Raw genomic sequence first — 20,041 nt, forward strand, 5'->3', positions numbered from 1 at the left:
CTCTCTCTCTCCTCCCCCTCTATCTCACACTTTTGTGGCTATATGACACCTCAGTGAACAGGGTAAAGGTGGATTGTTTAGTGCTGGGATCCGGCCACCGCCCTCCAAGTGCCTTTCAGTGTGAGTCAAGTACACCAGGACACATTATATTCGTCCATCATGTCCGTCAGTCGGAGAAACTGGTCCACACTGTCCAGGTGAGTCTCACTCACTAAAAGAGAGCATTTTATTAAGACACATGGTATTGAATGCAACGTTCTTCAGGGGGAAACACTTATACTATACACTTCACGGAATTATTTTCATCACTAACCTTTTTGAAAGTGAAAGCTACTTCTTGGGTATTGATTTATATGAAGGGTTTTATACACACTTGTCAAATAAATATGCTCAAATTTGCTTTAATTATTTATAAGAATGATATTGATATGTGAAGCTAATAATGATGATATTTCGCAATTACAACCAATTTTTGTTAACAAAGTTGGAAACAGATAAATATAAATATGCAACACTATATATATATATATATATATGTCTGCAATGATCATTGTACAACATTCATAGGAAATCACAATGTCCCATCACTGGTGAGACTGTGGGCACCATGTTGGTGACCCAACACATTTGTTAGTAAAGCAACAATAGCGGGTGGACGCATATGTTGCTATTGTTTTTAATGGACATTTTGAATTATGAAATATACTTTTTTCAGGAATTTTCAAATTGACTGCCCCTATGGAAAAAAACAAAAATAGCACTTTTTTTTTATTACAATGTCAAACGATGTCATTTGTTTGCATTGCTGATCAGAACTGGTTGACTGATTGTAAACTGGCTCAACTTTGGCAATAAAAGCTGATTCACTTTGCAATTCCTCATTCCTGTTCACGTCCCAACGAAAGCACTTTATGATGCTAGATGCCCCCTGCCCACTTTTTTGGCTTGTGGTCATTAGTCACAGTCACAACCTGCAACTAACTAAACATGGCACTTTGATGCTGGCATATTCAAACAGCCAGTCCCAATCGGTGTTTTTTTTTAGGTCATGTTAGTAATAATGAGCATATTCAGAGAACCTTGAAATGGGCTGCGGGGTTTCCATAGCTAACATTTAATAGAAAGCGGCTCACTCCTTGAAGATCAAGTAAAGCTGGTTTGGACTAACGGTCATTCAAACCGTAATCTCCCCTTTTCAACTACCATCACGCGTTTATTGCCTTATAATAGACACCGTTACGTTGTGATTGACATGAGATTAGCGGTTTCCATTTTATGACCTTGCAAGTGCACTGTGCCCTCAGGTTGGCGCGGCAGTGGACAATGGAGGACGAGGAGGAGGCGGAGAGGGAGAGGAGGAGGAGGGTGAAGAGCTCAAGCAGCGCCTGTGATACCGAGGGCGATTTTAGTGCAGTGCCCGTTGACACGCCCACAAGCAACCAGGTGTTCGACCCCCCACCAGAAACCACTCCGGGCTCTAGCAGGTTTAGTTCACAGAATATTTCCTTTTTATGTATTTTCTTTTACGAGTATGTGCTCCACATCTTGCCATTGTCTAGTTTTCCCTCCATCTGGCATCCAAGGTGCCATGGTGAGGGTGACTCTGCTTTGATGGTAGGCCACAATAGTGCTTGGCTTTCCAGAGACAATAGAGAAGAGGGCATTTGACACCTTTGCCCCACGGGAATGTGTCATCTGTATACCTTTCACACCGACACCAATCAGTGATGTCTCAAAAGCCAGCCATCATACAGCTTATTCACGCATATTTTGATAGTATTGTATATGTATACAAAGGTGTTAATTAGATTGCCTGATGACTATGTTGTACTTTGTTGTCTATATTTTGTTAGAAAAAAAAAAAAAAAAAAAACTATCATTAGGCAAATAAATAATAATAATATTCACACACGTTTGTGTGTGTGTCGTTTATTTCCAGTGCGGAGCAGATGCAGCTGGACTTTATGGAGATACTGCGTGTCCGGGATGAGAAGCGTAGATTGAGGCACATGGAATCACTGAGGTGCCACAATGTGGTCAGGGAGGATGACAAGGAGTCTGGGGGAGAGGGAGGGGAAAGATCCACAGGGGAGCTAACGGTGGAGCAGGACAAACCCACGACCAAATCACACAAGCCACAAAAAGAGACCCGTCACTCTCCTAAGGGTATCGAGGTCCACACAAACAGACACGTAAGTTTTATATTTACTTTACCTCAACATTAGGTGTATCTCTCCAATAAAAGACAATTCGATACTCGCCTTAATATACGGGCTCCGATGCGATTCAAGGATGGTTTATTTTGACGATTCAAAACGATTCGGTTTGATTCATTTTCTTGTCTTTTTACAATATCAATGAATATAGCTAAACCCCCCTCCATCGCGGGGTTTATGTTCCAGATAACCTCTGAAAACAGTGAAATCTGCGATATAGAAATACCCAATTTAAATTTTATGTTATGTTATGGCACTTTTTTTAAGGTCTTTAACACACACTTTAAAATAATACAAACACATTACAATTAATGCACAGATGGGCAGCTTCTACTAAATGATGGAGTCTGATTTTTCATCAGCGCTACCGTTGGGCCATACGGGACCATGTACTTCCTAAACGGCGATGTCTGCCATCTATTATATTACAATTTAAAACTATACAGTGGACCCCTGCTATTACCAGGGCATAGGGACCGGACTACTCGCCTGCAAATATAAAAAATCCAAATATAATTGATGTCCATTGAAATGCATTGAGGGGGAATGTCTTTTTTGCAAATCCCCCAAATTCTTTTAAAAAACCCACAGATGAACCTCCAGTAAATGGAAGTTGCACCCCCCCAAATAAAATAAAACTCATGAATAGGTGAATTTGAGGGTGTTGAACCATGAGTAAGTAGCAGAAACATGTTTATAATTACCTCACCAGAAAAAAAGTTGTTTTTGTTGGTGCCCATCACTGATTTCATGTATTGAGAGTTAGAAGAGAATTGGTAAGACAAAAATATTATACTTTTTTTTTGTCACACTTGCTCCTTAAATTGTGCTACTCATTCTAGTACGCACACTTTGGTGGCAGTATACATTATACATTACAGTATATACATACGAATATAATATACTGGAGGCTCAGGTCAGTTTCTCAGTACAGCAGTAATGTTAGTTGCAGAGGAAAAAGAATAAATGCTTGTGAGTCTTGTAATATAGTCGAGCACCGTTTGTGCTTGGATATTTGTTGCTAGAATAGTAACAACACCTTCACATAGATGCTAATTATTAGCCCGTGTGCCTATGGAGTTTCCTATTGTATGTTAGCATTAAGCTAGCAAAGGCCATGTAATTGTTTTAAATACACAACTTGTAATTCTCTTGGTTTTGTGTTTAGTTTGACAGTAATCTTCAGTTGAGAGTGGCAATAAAGAGCTTGAAGCTTTTTTTTTTTAATAATATTTACTCATCATATCTGCCAAACTGCCACTTGTTGTGAATTGAGTCGAGTCACCTGCCGCCATAAAGCGCTTGTATCTCAAGTCAAAACAAGAAATCGTCCGATCTCCAAAAACGTTGGGTCACTCATCTGCAGGCACCACTGTTATATCCCGTTAGCCAGGGTGCCATCCTATGGCATTTTTTGTGCCAGAGCAATAGGTGAATAGGTGAGTTTTTTCCTGCAAATATGTGAAGAAAATAGACCCCTAGGCAGGGGGTTCATCATTACATTTGTACAGAGAAAAGCACCGAGGAGGCCGAGTTGGAGCAATGCCACATAGTGCCGGCAGTCAGCTGTTGCCCCACACAGAGTCATGTTAATCATCTTCCACATTTTGGAACAACAACTCAGGCATGAGAGCCCACAAGGCATACAAAAAGGCAAAACAACAACAACAACAACAACAAAACCATTGCGGTCTAAAATATTGAGACATTTTTAGGGAAACAACAACTTCCAATCCTCTGAGCTTCAGGGAAGATTGGACAGCATGTGGCAGTTTGAATGCGGGATTGTTTTTAGGTCCAACTCTAATTAAATCATTAAGAATTGTTTTTATTGGTTGTATTTCAACCAACAAAAACAATCCAGGCATGTGTAAAATGCTATCTTTGATGATACCCACACAACCTCTTATATAAGATGTATTATCCCCCTCTATCAGTGTTTGGAGAATCAAGTGACCGTCTAGATTTATAGAAGGAACTTTTATACACTTTATAACATGTGACTCATTGCGAGGCCGTGCCCGACGATGTTATGTAATGTAAGGTGTGTATCAGGTGGCTTTGCACAAAAGTGTCACACTCATGTTGACGCTGTCTATACTGTTTGTGTCTTTTTTTTTTTTAGCAAGAAAACGGAGAACAATTGGAGAAATACCCCGTTAACAGGCAACCATCCAACCCAACGCGCAAGTTTGTCAGGTTAACAAGCGCTATTTTTTTTTTTTTTAGCTTTTTTTGGTTTCAATACTGATTCAAAGAAAATATACAATTATATTTTTTCTGTGGTTTTTGCAACTTATTTTCCAACAAGAAGCTGACCAGCGAAATTCACAAAAGGCGTTTGAGCCCAAATTGCATTATTACACATCGTCTTCGTTATGCATAGAAATGCATAATCCTTGCAATGAATTTTGCTATTCAGTTCCTTGGTAGAGAACATGAACATTAAATATTTACTTGGACACATGGCAAAACGTCATTTGAAATAGTGTATATATTTTCAGGAAGCACAGCGATGAGAAGGGAGCTGTTGCTCCATCACGTTTTCTTGTGTTTCTGTTGTTGTAGCTCTGTCTCTATCTCTGTCAACAAGAGCCCCTCTGCTAGCGGGCACACAACTCCCGTGAGCCCCCTTTCGCCGATGACCCCCAGGTCACGTCAAGAACAATGGCCCTCACCTTGCAGTAACACCTCCCTTCAAGGGCCCAGGAGCCCCATTCCCAACGGACACACGCCAGAGGTAGTACACACACGCGCGCACACGCAAGAGTAGTCAGATGTTTCTGCTTAATGTAAAAAATAGCAACAGCTCCCTCTACTGTCAAGAGTCATCATGGCAGATTTGCCTGTTTTGAAATTGCTCGACCTCAGTGCAGTTTCCCTACCTTTCCGAGCCAAGGCACTCATTTTACCTCAGAAACAGCAAACAAATCATAAAAACGATGTATTGAAATTATGTTTTCTTTAACAGCTCTGCCACCTAGTGGAAGAGCATTGTACTTTTCTGACTCTCATTAGGCGTCGCTAGTAGGACTGAACGATTTTGAAAAATTATGTAATTCCCCCACCTCTCAATATTGCTATTAATTTTCCTGATTATTTTTTTCAAGGGCCACTTCCATTTAAAAAAAAAAAAAAAAGAAACACAAGCAATACATTAATCTGTCTAACAATAATCAGATTTATTACATCAATGTTTAGGAATATGATCAATCTGCTCTGAAATTCTTTTGTACAATTTCCCAGACCTCTGCGATGAGCTCTTCAACCGAGGAGATGAGCAAACCTATCTTCATCAGAAAAAGCTCCAGGACCATTTCTTTTAGGGTAAATGCGTAACACCACCCCAATATGAATAATGCACGACATGACACGATTACATACAAGCAACTGCCAACATTGGTGTTAAGACACACGCTGTATGTTTGGTCTACAGATGATGAAGAAGAAAGAGGAGGAGAGTTCGCCTTTGCAAAGGAGGTACGATGATATTTTATGATCAGATTTAGGGCTTGTGTGAAGTGTCGATTTCTGATTGTTTACTATTTTCGTTCCTCTGTTTCAGTGCAAGCGTCAGAGTGGCCTCAAAAAAGTTTGAATCCAACACGGTAAAAATCAGTGCACTCCAACTTGAAAGTACACAATGAGGACGAAGGTATTGGGACATACTTGATTCAGTCAGATTTGAACATGACAGTCTCACGAATATTTTATTCATGATATTGTTAAGACAATCTGGACAAATGGAAAGGCCATTGTTGCCCCATGATTGATTGATTGATTGGATCAGTTTCAGTCAACCATCAATACAATCAATTCATTACAATACAATACAGTACAAGACATTTCAACAAAGAAGCTCATCGAAGCGCCAAAACAAAACTCATCACCTCACAAACTGAAATCAATTCATGAAAACAAACTTGTGACATGAAAACATTTCCACCCATTAAAGTCAACAAAAATGTGTCCATATTTGACATCACTAATGCTCTTCTGCAACAGCGGACAAGACAAGCCCTTGTGTCATTTTATATCGCTGTCGATTAAATGAGCAGATGTCTCACTACCTTTGTCCTCACAATGTAAATTGCACGAGTCGCAGATTCAGTGGTGTGTCAATTATGTTGACTGTCCTTTGGATCAGAATGAAGACCTCAACGAGGACAAAGCGCCATCGTTCCAGAGGAAGTGAGTGTTACTAGGGCTTTGCAATTACTTGCAATTCAATTACAATTACGATCATTACACTCCACGCTCACAAAATTGGCATAATTGTAAAAAATATGATTAATATTCATTTATATTCAACGCACTGTTTGTTTACATAAGGAAATCATACAGCACTTGAATTTATACATTAGCACCTTTTTTTTTTAGTATATAAAAAGTGTTTTTATAAATTTTGTTTGGTCCGAAAGGGAACTTATTTACATTTATTTGTCTTTAGATTTTCTACATTTAAACATTTTCTTGTTTTGTACCCCCCAAAAATGATCGTTTGAATAATCGTGATTTCAATTATTCCCCAAATAATCATGATTAATATATTTTTCAAAATCAGCATCCCTAAGTGTTACTTAAAAATTGCCTATTTTTGAAGAGCTTTACATTCCACGCTTGACTCACCAGAATCAAACTTTTGTGCAGTTCCGCGCAACGAGTCTCATCAAGGTCCATCCAGGAGAAAATGGAGAGACTGGCCCAGGCTGCTCAGGTCAGTATTCTCGGATCTTCAGAATGATCAAGCACATATCAGTCGAATTTAGTCCATTTGACATTTGTACAGAAATCGGAAACGGGTCGATCTCCTGACGTGAGCCAGCGTACCTTGTACCTGCTGGACGAGGTGTCCAGGAAGAGGGGCCTCTTTGAGAAGGAGCCGCAAGCAGCGAGAGCAATAAGCGCTTCCAAACATGTAAGGATGCAGCCAGCAGCTTTCACGCACGCTCTGCTTTGAAGCACCACCAAAATCTTGGGATGTCCGCAGGAATCTCGAGGCTCCACATCAGCCATGTCGGATCGGATCAACCGCTGGCTTGACAAGACCAACCAAAGTGGATCCACCTCCAGTGCCACGGTCAGATCCACCATTACAATATGTTGATTGCACCTGTGCAGAAGAGCACACCTGGTGCATTTTACCATGTGGCAGCTAGGAGGCAGTGCTACTCTTTTTTTTTTGTTTGTTTGTCAAGCAAAGACTCAAATTAGAAAGTGACACAAAACATTGCAGACGTTATTAATCACAGTGAATCAACTAATTTTTTTCCCTTAGAAACTTACTCAGGATGCCTTTGGCTCTTAAGTTTGGCAAGGGCTGGTTTGCAAAAGGTTTGTCAGGGTATAAATTAAAGCAATGGTTGTCAAACTTGTTACAACCGTCATGACCAAAATTAAAATGCATCAACAAACACAGGGCGGGTTTTATTCCTAAAATATATATTTAATATTCTAAGACACTGTAACATTATGCAGTTTGAACATACAATACAATACAATTTTATTCATGGACTTTGCACTTGGGGGCACCGTGGTCGACTGGTTAGCACGTCCGCCTCACAGTTCAGAGGTCGTGGGTTCGATCCCGGCCCCGGCCTCCCTGCGTGGGGTTTGCATGTTCTCCCCGTGGCTGTGTGGGTTTTCTCCGGGTGCTCCGGTTTCCTCCCACATTCCAAAAATATGCATGGTAGGTTAATTGGACACTCTAAATTGCCCCTAGGTGTGATTGTGAGTGCGGATGTTTGTCTCTGTGTGCCCTGCGATTGGCTGGCAACCAATTCAGTGTGTCCCCCGCCTACTGCCCAAAGACTGCTGGGATAGGCTCCAGCACTCCCCGCGACCCTTGTGAGGATAAGCGGTATAGATAATGGATGGATGGAACTTTGCACTTAAATATAGGATGTAAAAAAAAACTACCGGTACCTAAATAATGAGTCACATAACATCAACTTAAAATTAGAACCTAAATAAAAGCTGACAAACAAACAGTTCTTAACACATTAAGCACAAATGTATTGTACTAAAAATGTAAACACAACTTAATTGTGATTAGGCAGTGATTATTTCATAAACCGCTAGACGGAGCCCATTGCTGATGTTTTTTAGACTTACATTTACATCTGCGCATATTCATGTGGGAATGCCACCAACAACCTTCCAATGTTGCGTTGCAGGACTTCAAACATGTGGACATCACCAGCAAGAGGAGTTTGTTTGAGAAGCCATGAAAACGCCACAAACTTCAAACCAAGACAAAATCTACAAGTGAAAGATTATTTTGTCATATTCATTAATTTGGCAAAGCACAAGGAACTTTTGAAATCTTTGTAAATATGGAAAATTGAAGCAGTTGAATTCTTTTGTATTTGTTTTGCTTCAACCGTCTGTTTTCTCCCTCCTGGTTGTCTTCGTGGGGGGAAAAAAAACAAACAAGTTGTAGTTTTGCAAGACTGAAAAGGATGGTGCTTCTTGCACAGATAGAATGATTTGTTGTTTCATGTTAAAAGTACAAATGCAATTTGTCAATATTTAAGCACTTTGAACAGGTGAAGGTGTCAAAAAGTTCATTTGCCAATCCAAACGTGAAATATTTTGTTGTGAAATGAGAAAGCCCCCATTTGTGAAATAAAACATTTCAAGACTTCATCTGTGTTTTTTCTTTTCTCTTCTTTTTTTAACTGTACTAGGACTCATTTGAGTAACGGGACTGAAATAACTGAAATAAGTGACTTTTTAAGCATACAGCAAAAATGTATAGAAATAAATCCATATGGTATTTGAGCTAGCACGTTGACATGAAGCACATTACAGTAATTCCACAAAAAAGTAGTTAAAAATGTAGGTAACGGGATGTGTCATGGGCTCCATTTCCCATCAGTTATAGTTGAAATGTATCATCAAATATACGAGTGAACTTGCTTTTGGCCTTCCCATGGCCTGCAGGCGATCTAAGTTACGTAACTTCCTGTGGATCATGTGACTCGTAGATAAACCAACATTTTTCTGGAGATGAGTATATTAGGGGTAAATGAGCTCAGTGGAAAATTTGTCAAGCAACTGATTCAAACGTTTTAAATATTAAAAGAAAAATAATCACATTTCAAAATAAAGTGTAATTTTACGAAGTGAGGGCAGACTTGACAGTCTTCAGGATAGTTTAAATGAATATGGGAAACACGCTTCCAGGAATAAAACATGAACTACAAATGCCTCACAACTCGTAATAGCCTTTATAATTAAACAGTCTAATTTTAGACATAACTCTTATCTCTGCAGATTAGCGTTCCGTGTCTGTGTTTTGTCAGCAGATAGTTGCCATAGAAGAGTGTGCGTGTGTATGTCGTGTGTTTGCATTTACACTCCGCCTTATTTGGTTATGCTGATAAGCAAAATGGCAGCTATCTTAAAAGTTATTAATAACCCAACAAAAGCTGGCGCAGCCTTTTAGTTTTACACTTGATTCTTTTTGCGCTCGTCCTGAAACTTCCCCTTGCAGGATCTTTGTTCTGCCGCATCACTGCTTCACAGGTTTGCTTTACATATGGGCACTTGCATGAAGGGGAAACAAAACGCTATTACACGACATATCTCACAGAAAGAAGCCGATCTTGCACTTTAATTTGTGACTAATTGAAGGATTTCTGGATTAAGTGAGGGTGTGTGTACGTGTGTTCAAGGTCACCGCTGGTCATGTCGGACAATGAGGAGGTGGTGGAGGAGTATGAAGAGTACGTACAGTTTATTCATCATAGATTTACAACTGCAGCTAGAGCACACAATGCCGATTTGGAACCGTGATGAATGTGTTTGATTTTCACAGGGAGTTGGAAGGTAAGAAAAGTCATCATCACTCATGAAGATTGTGATGTGCTGGCAAAACAAAAGATATGCAGTTCAAGCAAACGCTTCCTCCAAAACATGACGGCCTGATACGGTAACATGACACCACTGCACAGTACACTGCTTTGCACAAGCTTGTCTCTATTCTAATGACATGGATGAGAGTGATGGGTCATGTTGTCAAATGAGCATGGATTATTTATTCCCTGATTCCCAAAATTAGAAGGTCACGAAGAGAAAGGATTCATTAAATCATACATTTTGATCGCAACTGAGCAGAAACCACTGATGAAAATTAGACATTTCTCATAGTCTCCTCAAATTGCAGAAAAGAGGTAAAAGGGGATGTTGCTACGAGTCCTATAACTGAAGGTTTTTTTCCCCGTTACATTCAAAATCCCACTCTTTCTTAAAATGTCTCCCAGAACAGTTGTTTGACTGTGAACATTTTTTTTTAGAACTGGGAAGATCATGTTATTGTGTTATTGCTGACATTTTACAATCTTTTTTAAATTCCTCCCACATTCCAGAAACATGCATGTGAACACCACTGATAGCTCTAAAATTGTAGTTGAAGTGATAGCGAATGATAGTTTGTATAAATGCGCCCTGATTGGCTGGCGACCAGTCCAGGGTGTACCCCGCCTCGCTCCTGAAGTCAGCTTGGATGGACTCCGGCTCACCTGCGACCCTAATGAGGATAAGCGTTTTTGAAAATGGATGGATGGAGTTCTTAAAAAAGTTTCACGTCAAACTCAAACTTCCTTCGAGAGGCCAAAATTGCAGATGGTACATTTTGGAGGGCACTGTCACATCACATCAACGTTTTATTTCCCCAGAGGAGGAAGAGGAGGTAGAGGAAGGTCAGGCAGAAGAGGACGAGGAGGTGCAGGAGGAAGGTACGGCGTGTGATTTGTGCTCACGTACTGCATTGCATTTTGTTTGAAGATCCTTAATGGCTGAATGAATACAATTTCAGACGGAGGGCTTCTTAAATGTGCAAATCATTTGTGTCAAGAGAACAGAAATGTTCTTGAATTTGACAATACACTGTATTTTGAAATGTGTTTGGCACACACATCACTCGAGTGTTATGTGCTTTAAATACCAAAGGTGGGTAGCTCATTGCTGTTATCAGTTTCGAATGACCTTGTGTAGCGATGAACTTTTTGTTCTTTCCTGGGCTCCATGGAGAAACAGATCAACATTTCTACACTTTTAGTACAGGCCACTTCAAACAGAAGAGCTCGCTAACAAGGGAAGTTAATTTCACGCTTTGCAAAATGTTACTCACCCACGGCTCCAAATAACTGCCTTCGCATTGCAATTTGTGAGGCAAAACTTGCATTTTGTGCCTCATTAAAAGACATCGAATAGCAAAACTGACAATCAAACGCTAAGACCTACGTCCCAAAAAGCTTCGCTGGGCTGCGTCGCTCACGTCACCCACGTCACCCACTGCGGGTAGGCGGAGGTTGCGGCACAGTTCAGTGCTACTTAGACTGCACCAGCTAGCTAGCAACAGGCTTCGGCTGGCTACTGTTGCGGTTTAAGGTGTTGTGGAGTCGCTCAAGTTAGTAATCATCGCTTCCGTGGTGATTTGTGAAAAATAATGTTCTGGTAAAGGGAGAAGCCATGCTAATTGCTAAGCTAAACTAAGATTGAAACAGCAAGATGTTAAATAAGTGATGAAGTGCTTTTGGGTGAGGAGTCCACTTTTCAGAGACGTCTGGCTGGAACCGCATAGAAAGGGAGAACACCCAACTTGGAAAAACAACAAAGCAGTCAAATAAATAAGTGCCTAGAGAGAAAATCTACTCTCTAAACAGAACCTGAATTGGAAATTAATTACGGTACACTATGTTGTACGTTAGCCAGGAGGAGTGGCATCTAAGGTTGAAAGTACATTAATATAGTATAAAATATTGTATATATGGAAACTAAAATACCAGTAATAGTATTTGTTTGTTTTCACAATAGAGTCCTGAGTTTTGATTTTGGCATTTTGAGGTCTGCATAACAAAATTACATTGCACTAGAGCTCTTTTTTTTTAATTTATTTAATTTTTTAAAAATCAGGTTAGCTTTAGCTTTAAATAGATTTTTGGGACAAGAAAATACAGTTTGCTCATAAACACAACGTGAATGTAAGGAATAAAAACTGCTGATTATATTATAAAGAACACCAATTGTTCATTTGCGATATTTTAATGTTAAAGCAACACTGTGTCATATGTCAGTTTTTGTTGATTATGCCATGTGGACAAAAGCGGTAGTGTTTTGACAAAAGTCAACCACATTTCCCATGTGCGCCAGCGCATAGTGTCATGAAATCCTGAGCTCTCGCCGGCCTACAAGTTGGACTGAATTACATTTCTATTTCCAGTGGCTGTGTGAAAGATGAATAGCGATGAGGTAATGAGTCTAATTTTGTTTAAACAATACTTTTGTTTTTTTGTTTGTTCTGGGGCTTGTGCCATGAAAAACAATACTTTTGTTTTTTTTTGTTTGTTCTGGGGCTTGTGCCATGACACCAGTAATAGCGAGTAGACAGCCGTATCGACTTCCGTCCTTATAGCGAAAGGAGGAAGTGAATATGCCGTAAAGCAATTCAGGACATTTGTACTTTTTTTTTGTGTGCCAGGGTTGCTCCCGTCCTCCTCAATGTTGCTTAGTGCCAGTAAAAACGATACAGAACCCCCGTGACAAAGTCCCATTAAACTACTTGCAAGTCAATGTTTCATAAGAAGAGTTGTGAAATTGTTTTTATTAAGCTCGAATTCTTGCCCAGTGCTGCTTTAAAACAACACTGTGTAACCTTAAGTGTTCGTTGATTAGGGCAGCGCCATGTGGACAAAAGCGGTAATTGTGATTTAGTATATAGTGTACTGTCGTGAAATCCTGAGCTCTCGCTCGCCTGCAGTTGGACTGAATTGCGTTTCTGTCTTCAGTGGCTGTGTTTAGGGTGAATGGAGATGTAGTGAATCTAATTGTCTAAACAATATTATATAATGATTTTACTTCTTCGTAACGAATGGGGAAAGGGGGGAAGTGACATATGCTGTGAAGCAGCCAGCATATTTGTAGTTTTTTTTGTATGGCAGGGTTTGTGGTTTCCTCCTCAAAGTTGCCTAGTGCCAGTAAAAGCGATACAGACCCTCTCAGGCCATGACAAAGGTACCATTCAACCAGTTGTAAGTTGATGTTTCATCATTAGAGTTATGAAAATCTTTTATTAAGGTCGAATACTTCCGCGGTGTTGCTTTAACAAAACCCTTGCTTCAAGTCCCTGGGGTAAACTTGCAAAAAAAAAACCCCAAAAAATAGCTCCATAAAATTAAAAAGCTGCACTTCAAATGAAGTCATAATTCTTATTTCGAGCCTTTTCTTTTTTAGTTGAAGACTTAACACTCTGCAGCTTTGGCTTGTTCAGATGTCCAGTGAGGTTGTCAACTACAGGTTTTATTCTAACAACTCCATGACTGTCAAGATTGTCACTCATATGTGACATATTTTGTCTTGCTAGCAGACGAACCCGCTGAAGAAGTGCAAGAGGAGGAGGAGGCCAGTGAACAAGAAGGTATGAGAGGAGAAACACCAGGTGGACGCATAATACAAAGTAATGAAACAAATGCATCATGTGTTTTTGTGGATCAGAGCCTGCTGAGAAAGTCATGAGTTATCTGAGTCAGATGTCACTTTGGTATGTGACAGTCTGCGGCGACTTGACGAACAGTGTGTGTTCGTCTACGCCTCGTCACCGCACACACACACACACACACACACGCGCGCACACATGCACGCACACAGACACTTTCCAACCCTGAGCTTTGACTTTAGTCACTATTAATCATCATAAACTGCTGACTTTATATCATGCCAGTGAGGGGCGTTTCAACAACCCCTGCGGCCACAGCCTCATCCCCCTCTTAAAAAAAAATAAAAAAAAAAAAAAAAAAAGATAATGTTGCCGTGTCCGCAGAATGTGCTGAAAACACTCCACACTCAACTGTCAATCAAACATGACAAATAAAAATGGATGCTACTTTGTCAAGTATTTTTCTTATGCCTACACATCTGCTAAAAGCCTTTGGTGGCTAGACCGGGTTGTCACGGGCTTTTTCCACGGTGCTACAACGAGGCGCTCTAAAGCGGCCTCGGCACCGGTCCACACCGTGGCATTACAAAGTAGTTAGTAGTTACAAAGTATTTTGTCGCCGCCTCCTCGCTCTTCTGCCGTTTTCTGCATGACGTGCGTCCACTCACGGCTGACAACGAGGCACTCTAAAGTGGCCACACCAGTTGACTATCTAAAGAAAAGATGCATTTTGGGGTACTGTGACCTCACAAATGATCATGCGGGAAAAAGAAACAAACAGCCACTCGACCTCTTGTTGAAAGTCTTCCGAGAAGAGTGGACAGCGTTGCAACTCAAATGTTTATTCACTTCCTGTAGGTGTGCTGGCCAAATGTAGGCAAAGTCAACACAACACAAATTGTTGCTCACCATCTGTGTGCTCTTCTCTTCATTTGCTTTCACTCGGCCATTTCACTTTGACGCGCATTGTGATTTGGTTACAGATGGAGATGCGGAGGCGGACGAAGGAGAAGGTAAAAGTGACAGCAACAATGAGTTCATGTTTGTCTCTTAGATGAAGTTCCTGGGAAACACATTTGGCCAACTCTCACATAGTTCATTGTCTGCACTTGCTCGCTTGAATGTAAATGAGCGTGCGCAGTCTTGACTTGCTCTCTCCTCTTGTTTCATGCTGTTGCTTTTCAACAAAGAAGAAAGCAAACCAAAGTTCAAGTAAGTGCCAGGGCATTTATCGTACTGTAATGGATACTAGAAGAAAATACAACTTTCTTCTTTGTCTTAATCCGTAGGCCGTTCATGATGCCCAACCTCATCCCGCCAAAGATTCCAGATGGCGAGAAGGTTGATTTTGATGTGAGTTATGTGATTGGCAGTTCGTATATTCCTGCTGGAGGGTTTATTATGCAACTTTAAATATTAGGTGCACCTCCATGCCAACATTAGTTATATTATTACTATAATTATTATCAGTGATGTAGAAATGCATCATGTTAGCTAAATAAGACATTTTACAAATAGCTGCCCATCAAGCGTGATGAAGTGCGACACCACTACTGGTACAACAACACGAGCTGGGCATTTTACTAAAAATTGAGCGTCCGTTATTCGTCATCCTTCTGCAGCGTGGGTACCGTTCTGTCTCCCGGGGGGGATGCTACCCATCTATAGGCCGGTCAGCCTCTACTTTTAAACACCCGTTCGTCTGTAAACTTTCACTCGCACTCGCGTTTGTCAACCATCAGCAAAACGGCGACACCGATTCCGATCACATGGAATACCTGTATATTTTTCCATTTATTTATGGTGACTGCTATTATGCAATATTATCTGAAAAAAAAAACCCAGCCATATTATTTCCGTAATTTTGACAAAAATCTATATATACTTTCAAAAGCATGAAGAAATACAAAACCGTTGCTGGCACAATACAACAATTACTCAGTCACAAAGATAACTGAAAAACTTAAATTTACCAGCTTTTAGGAACACAGTTTTTAACAGACCAAAATAATCAGCAGTCTCAAAAGACTTATAATATAATATAATCCAAGTAGAAAAAAATAGGGCCGCAACACTGCTCGCAGGCTGGTCTCTCATGGCTGTGTGCTGCGAAGCATGAGCTGCGGGTGATCAGATTTTTTGATCGGCAATAAAAGGCTTTATTCGAACATGCCGATCACGTAATTTTTTACGAAAACCGGCCGATCATTATCGGTGCCCGATCGATCGGAGCATCCCTAATTCTGTCGGTATTATTAGGTTTGTTTGAAAAAGTGTAAGGAAGTGAAAACAGTGTTTATATTTGTATAACTTTCAAAAAAATATATCGATCATTTTTGTATACATTGCTCCCGTAATACAAGACTAATAAAACAAAGATGGCGCCATATTGTGCTATATTATATAGGACATACATCGCAAACGGATGGAGAAGGACCTGATGGAGCTTCAAACTTTGATTGAGGTTCATTTTGAGAGCAGGAAGAAGGAAGAAGATGACATCATTCATCTTAAGGAGAGGATAGTGAGTGCCCTAAAAAACACATGCACAGAGACCAACAAGTGTGTTCAAGATGCCTCATGAGGGCATTCTTTGTGTGCAGGAGAGGCGCCGCTCTGAGCGAGCAGAGCAGCAAAGGATCCGCAGCGAGCGAGAGAAGGAGCGACAGAAACGTTTGGAGGTAGACAAAATACAGTTTGAGAGCCTGCAAGGAACAAAATGAAGGATTACTCCTCAGATACACTACTGAAACGCTCTCATACACAATACTAAAACATATTTCTTGCTTTTAATTAGCATTTATAATATTAGCAACAAAAAAAAAACAGTAGTGTGTGTGTGAGAGCATTTCAGCACAGAGTATTCCAGTTGTGTGGCTATGCAAAAAAAAAAAAAATGCGCATATAAAAATGTTTCAGTCATATGCAAGAAAGAATTTCATTAGTGTGTGTGAGAGTGTTTCACTGGTGTGTATGAGAGTGTTTCAGTTGTGTATATGAGAGCATTTCAGTGGAGTGTGTCAGAAGTACTTCTAAATCAGGGGTCTCAAACTCCAGTCCTCGGGGGCCGCACTCCTGCATGTCTTAGCGGTTAACTCGTCCAACACACCTGATTCAAACGATCTGGATCAGGATCATGCTGATGAGCTGATCATTTGAAACAGGTGTGTTGCAGCAGGGAGAGATGGAAAACAGCCAGGACAGCGGCCCTCGAGGACCGGAGTTCGAGGCCCCTGTTCTAAATAATGTCCATTGACTGACTTATAAGTCTGTGGCCGTTTAGGAGGAGCGCACTCGCAAAGAAGAGGAGGAGGCCAAGAAAAGAGCCGAGGAGGACGCCAAGAAGAAGAAAACCCTGACCAGTTTGCACTTTGGAGGCTACATGCAGAAACTGGTGAGAAAGTGGTGGCCCTTGTATAAAAGCTGATCGGAAAAGTGCCTCCAGATAACTGTCTTGAATTGGCGCGATAGAAATCAAACGAACCTGACTTTCCCTCAGACGGAGAAGCGCAGTGGCAAGAAGCAGACGGAGAGGGAGAAGAAGAAGAAGATACTGAGCGAAAGACGCAAGTCTCTGGATATTGACACTTTGAACCAGGAGCAGCTCAAGTGTGTGGGAAAAAAATGGATTGTACAATATGCATGTGGGATATTCTCTCAAAAGAACAAACCCACCTCTGTTTGTTTACTTTGCTGACTCACAGGGTGAAAGCTAAGGAGCTGTGGGAGTGGATGAAACAGCTGGAAGCCGAGAAGTTTGAGTTGCAATACCAGATCACCAGCAAAAAATATGAGGTGTGTGTGTTATTTTGTGCGCGTGACCTAGTTAACAATGCAAGTTAGGGAACCGCCCAATCAAACGAGAGCCCAACAGAAGTGGCAAAAGTACTTACACTCTGTTAATATACTGTAAATATACTTGTGTAAAAAAAAAGACCGATGCAGGTAGAAATACAGATTTAACTCGTACACTTTAAGGTAAAAGCAAAAAAGTACACTCAGAAATGTATTTTAGTACTTAATAGTACAGATTAATTTTTACCGTAAATGATATACAATATCTGTTTTGAGTTGAGAACTTCTCTGCTCACAAAATAGTTTCCCTTTTTTTTTTTTTTTTTTTTTTTAATTATTAATCATTTTCATGGTGAATTACATGTTAAAAGCTAGCTAGCATTTGCACGTCAATCAAAACAATGTGTTCGCACTGCTTTGCTAACATTATAAACTGAGTGACTAAAATGCTAAATGAGCTACCAGTACACCTTACGTGTGTATTTCTTCAGACTAGATGGGACAAATTCAACCCCAGAAGGTTTGGTGGTTGAAACCAAAGTATGGGGTAGAAAGTAGTAGACATCCGTTTTCAAATGTAGGGAGTAAACGTTCAGATGGTGGCGGGTGTGTCCTGACTTCCATTTCACATGGGTTTGAATGTGATTGTTTCGTTATGAACACAGCCACACCCCCAGTTACAAGTGGATGTGCACACTTATGTTTCCACATAATCGTAGTTGTTTGTTTTTACTAAAGATTTTTAAAAACTCAATTGCGTTGCACATGAATGGTAGAACATGTTTTGAAATGATTTATCTTAGTCTCATGTTTGGTTTTTTTTTATTTCAGGAAAAACAGACCTTTTCTATCCACTGTTTAATGTCAGTCTACAATGCAGGTGTACTTGATGTGTGCTTGTAAATTGCATAAGTCATACATACATCTTTTCTTCATTGCAGATCAATGTACTAAGGAACCGTGTCAGTGACCACCAGAAAACGTACAAACACACTCAAAACTTCATGCAAATCCTGCCTGTAGCCTGCATCTCATTGTTTACCCCCATCATCTTTCTTCAAAAGATTTTTTTTTGGGGGGTATTCATTAATTCATTAAGTGGAACAGCAAGCATCGATCGAGTGTCCTTTTGAGTGTAATCCATAACATCTCACATGAATTTACAAAAGGAGCCCGTCCACTGAATCGAGCATGTCTCTGTTGAGTAAACTCCCGCTTTGTTGATGCTGCATTATGACTAACAAGGGAGTAATGGGAAGCGGCAATTAAAAGCATTCCTGCTCCTATTGCTCTAACTGGACGAGCTGGCTGCATGGTTGGGTGCGGCGCAGCTGTCAAGAGTGCACACCTCCGGCGCAGAATGTTTCACACAGCGTACTGCTAACTGACGTGTTATTTTTGGAACGCCAGCACGATGAGAACGCCAGCAACAAAGGCCGTTTGCTAACTCACTCCGTGTTTTCCACAGATCCAAGAGGACAAAGAGAGGCCTGCGGAAATAAATGAAGTGGCAATCAAGCGAGCACAAACCAATCCTCACATACATCACATAAACAGGCTGCATCACTACTTATCACTACTGGATTTAGGGGTGTTAAATAAAGCATTTCAGTACTATTTTCTTGACTTGGTGAACAGTCAGTCTGGACGAGTTCGCCGTTTGATGCAGCACTGCAAGAATGAAAAAGCTAAAAAGCCTTAAGCAAAGAAAAGATGAGACGGCTTCCTTATAAGAAACAGGCTCTGACTTGACTGGGACTGTTCAGATACTTACGAGGTAATGATGGAAGATAAGATGAAACTGATACAAACCAGAGGATGCTGAAAATGCTATAACTCTTGATTTTGGCAACCTTAAGGTGAAGGGACTGTTTCCAGCAAAAGACTGAGAAGTAATCAGACTTCATCTGGATTTTAAAAACATTCATGAATAAAATAGAATGGATTACAAATAATTTCTGTTAATTTCATTGTTGTATATATAAATGCTGGACAAGTGGCACTAATCAAGGAACGCAGTGGCTATGTTGCTCTCAAAAACATGAAAAAAAAAAGAAGGAAAAAAAACCACCAGTCAGGGTTGCATATATGACCAACAAAAACCCCGAAGAGGAATCAGATAACTTGAGATATAAAGATAAGGACATGAGGAAGTATAAGGGGAAAAAAAATATGTGGAATTCAACAACTTCGAGCTGGATGCTAAGATATGCGTTGGTGTAAGAGATTTGATGGTTCATTCATCATTATATAATTTGTTGTGCAAAGATATGCATATATGACACATTTATAGCAGGTTTGGTGTACAGAAAAAGCACAGTTATTCTGTGACTGAGTGACAGTAACTGCTGCTAATTATATGCTTCTTATACATTTGCACAAAACTCCAGCGGCATCAGCGTGTCAAATGTCAAAGCAGTCAAATTAAATCTAATGAAAAGGAAGAACAATAATTCTCAACCATCTTCATTTTGTTATCCCAATAGCATAAATGCCTACAATATCATTAGAAAAAAAGATCAATTTGCTTGTTAAAAACTGTTTGTTTTCCCTCCTTTGAGTAGATTCTTAGTCGTCCAGGTCATGATAA

General features: G+C 40.2%; 2 protein-coding genes across 8 annotated transcripts; both read left to right on the forward strand.

The window, feature by feature from the left end:
• The first annotated feature begins 56 nt into the window (after positions 1-56).
• lad1 (ladinin) lies at positions 57-8,828 on the forward strand. Its single transcript, XM_086046130.1, has 13 exons — positions 57-197; positions 1,305-1,484; positions 1,940-2,192; positions 4,342-4,415; positions 4,785-4,956; positions 5,463-5,543; positions 5,653-5,696; positions 5,782-5,824; positions 6,364-6,407; positions 6,867-6,933; positions 7,006-7,134; positions 7,207-7,296; positions 8,393-8,828. Exons 1-13 carry the CDS (start codon positions 160-162, stop codon positions 8,444-8,446), a joined length of 1,269 nt encoding a protein of 422 aa, XP_085902256.1. The 5' UTR covers positions 57-159; the 3' UTR covers positions 8,447-8,828.
• A 735-nt stretch (positions 8,829-9,563) lies between these two features.
• Positions 9,564-19,404, forward strand: tnnt2a (troponin T type 2a (cardiac)). Of its 7 annotated transcripts, XM_086046703.1 has the most exons (15): positions 9,564-9,746; positions 9,896-9,946; positions 10,039-10,049; positions 10,898-10,957; positions 13,588-13,638; positions 14,640-14,669; positions 14,847-14,868; positions 14,946-15,009; positions 16,064-16,180; positions 16,260-16,337; positions 16,940-17,050; positions 17,156-17,265; positions 17,361-17,451; positions 18,393-18,433; positions 18,920-19,097. In XM_086046703.1, exons 2-15 carry the CDS (start codon positions 9,909-9,911, stop codon positions 18,951-18,953), a joined length of 858 nt encoding a protein of 285 aa, XP_085902829.1. In that variant the 5' UTR covers positions 9,564-9,746; positions 9,896-9,908; the 3' UTR covers positions 18,954-19,097. The 7 variants fall into 7 exon arrangements, with proteins under 7 accessions (XP_085902829.1, XP_085902316.1, XP_085902396.1 ...); XM_086046438.1 differs by lacking the exons at positions 9,564-9,746; positions 9,896-9,946; positions 10,039-10,049 and having other exon boundaries at positions 10,663-10,957; positions 13,585-13,638; XM_086046528.1 differs by lacking the exons at positions 9,564-9,746; positions 9,896-9,946; positions 10,039-10,049 and having other exon boundaries at positions 10,663-10,957.
• Positions 19,405-20,041: the final 637 nt, after the last annotated feature.

Source organism: Filicampus tigris, chromosome 1, assembly GCF_054856515.1.
Source record: "Filicampus tigris isolate MCC_2025a chromosome 1, RoL_Ftig_1.0, whole genome shotgun sequence".
Lineage (NCBI taxonomy): Eukaryota > Metazoa > Chordata > Actinopteri > Syngnathiformes > Syngnathidae > Filicampus > Filicampus tigris.

What these genes read in the sequence shown, in the direction of transcription:
- lad1 (XM_086046130.1), top strand. Translation starts at nt 160, where the DNA reads ATGTCCGTCAGTCGGAGAAACTGGTCCACACTGTCCAG. An exon ending in AGGTCCACACAAACAGACAC is followed by an intron (nt 2,193 to 4,341) that starts GTAAGTTTTATA and finishes TTTTTTTTTTAG; the next exon opens with CAAGAAAACGGAGAACAATT. An exon ending in AAAAGTTTGAATCCAACACG is followed by an intron (nt 5,825 to 6,363) that starts GTAAAAATCAGT and finishes CCTTTGGATCAG; the next exon opens with AATGAAGACCTCAACGAGGA.
- tnnt2a (XM_086046190.1), top strand. Translation starts at nt 10,726, where the DNA reads ATGGACTCCGGCTCACCTGCGACCCTAATGAGGATAAGCGTTTTTGAA. An exon ending in GGAGGCCAGTGAACAAGAAG is followed by an intron (nt 13,639 to 14,639) that starts GTATGAGAGGAG and finishes ATTTGGTTACAG; the next exon opens with ATGGAGATGCGGAGGCGGAC. An exon ending in GAGGCTACATGCAGAAACTG is followed by an intron (nt 17,051 to 17,155) that starts GTGAGAAAGTGG and finishes ACTTTCCCTCAG; the next exon opens with ACGGAGAAGCGCAGTGGCAA.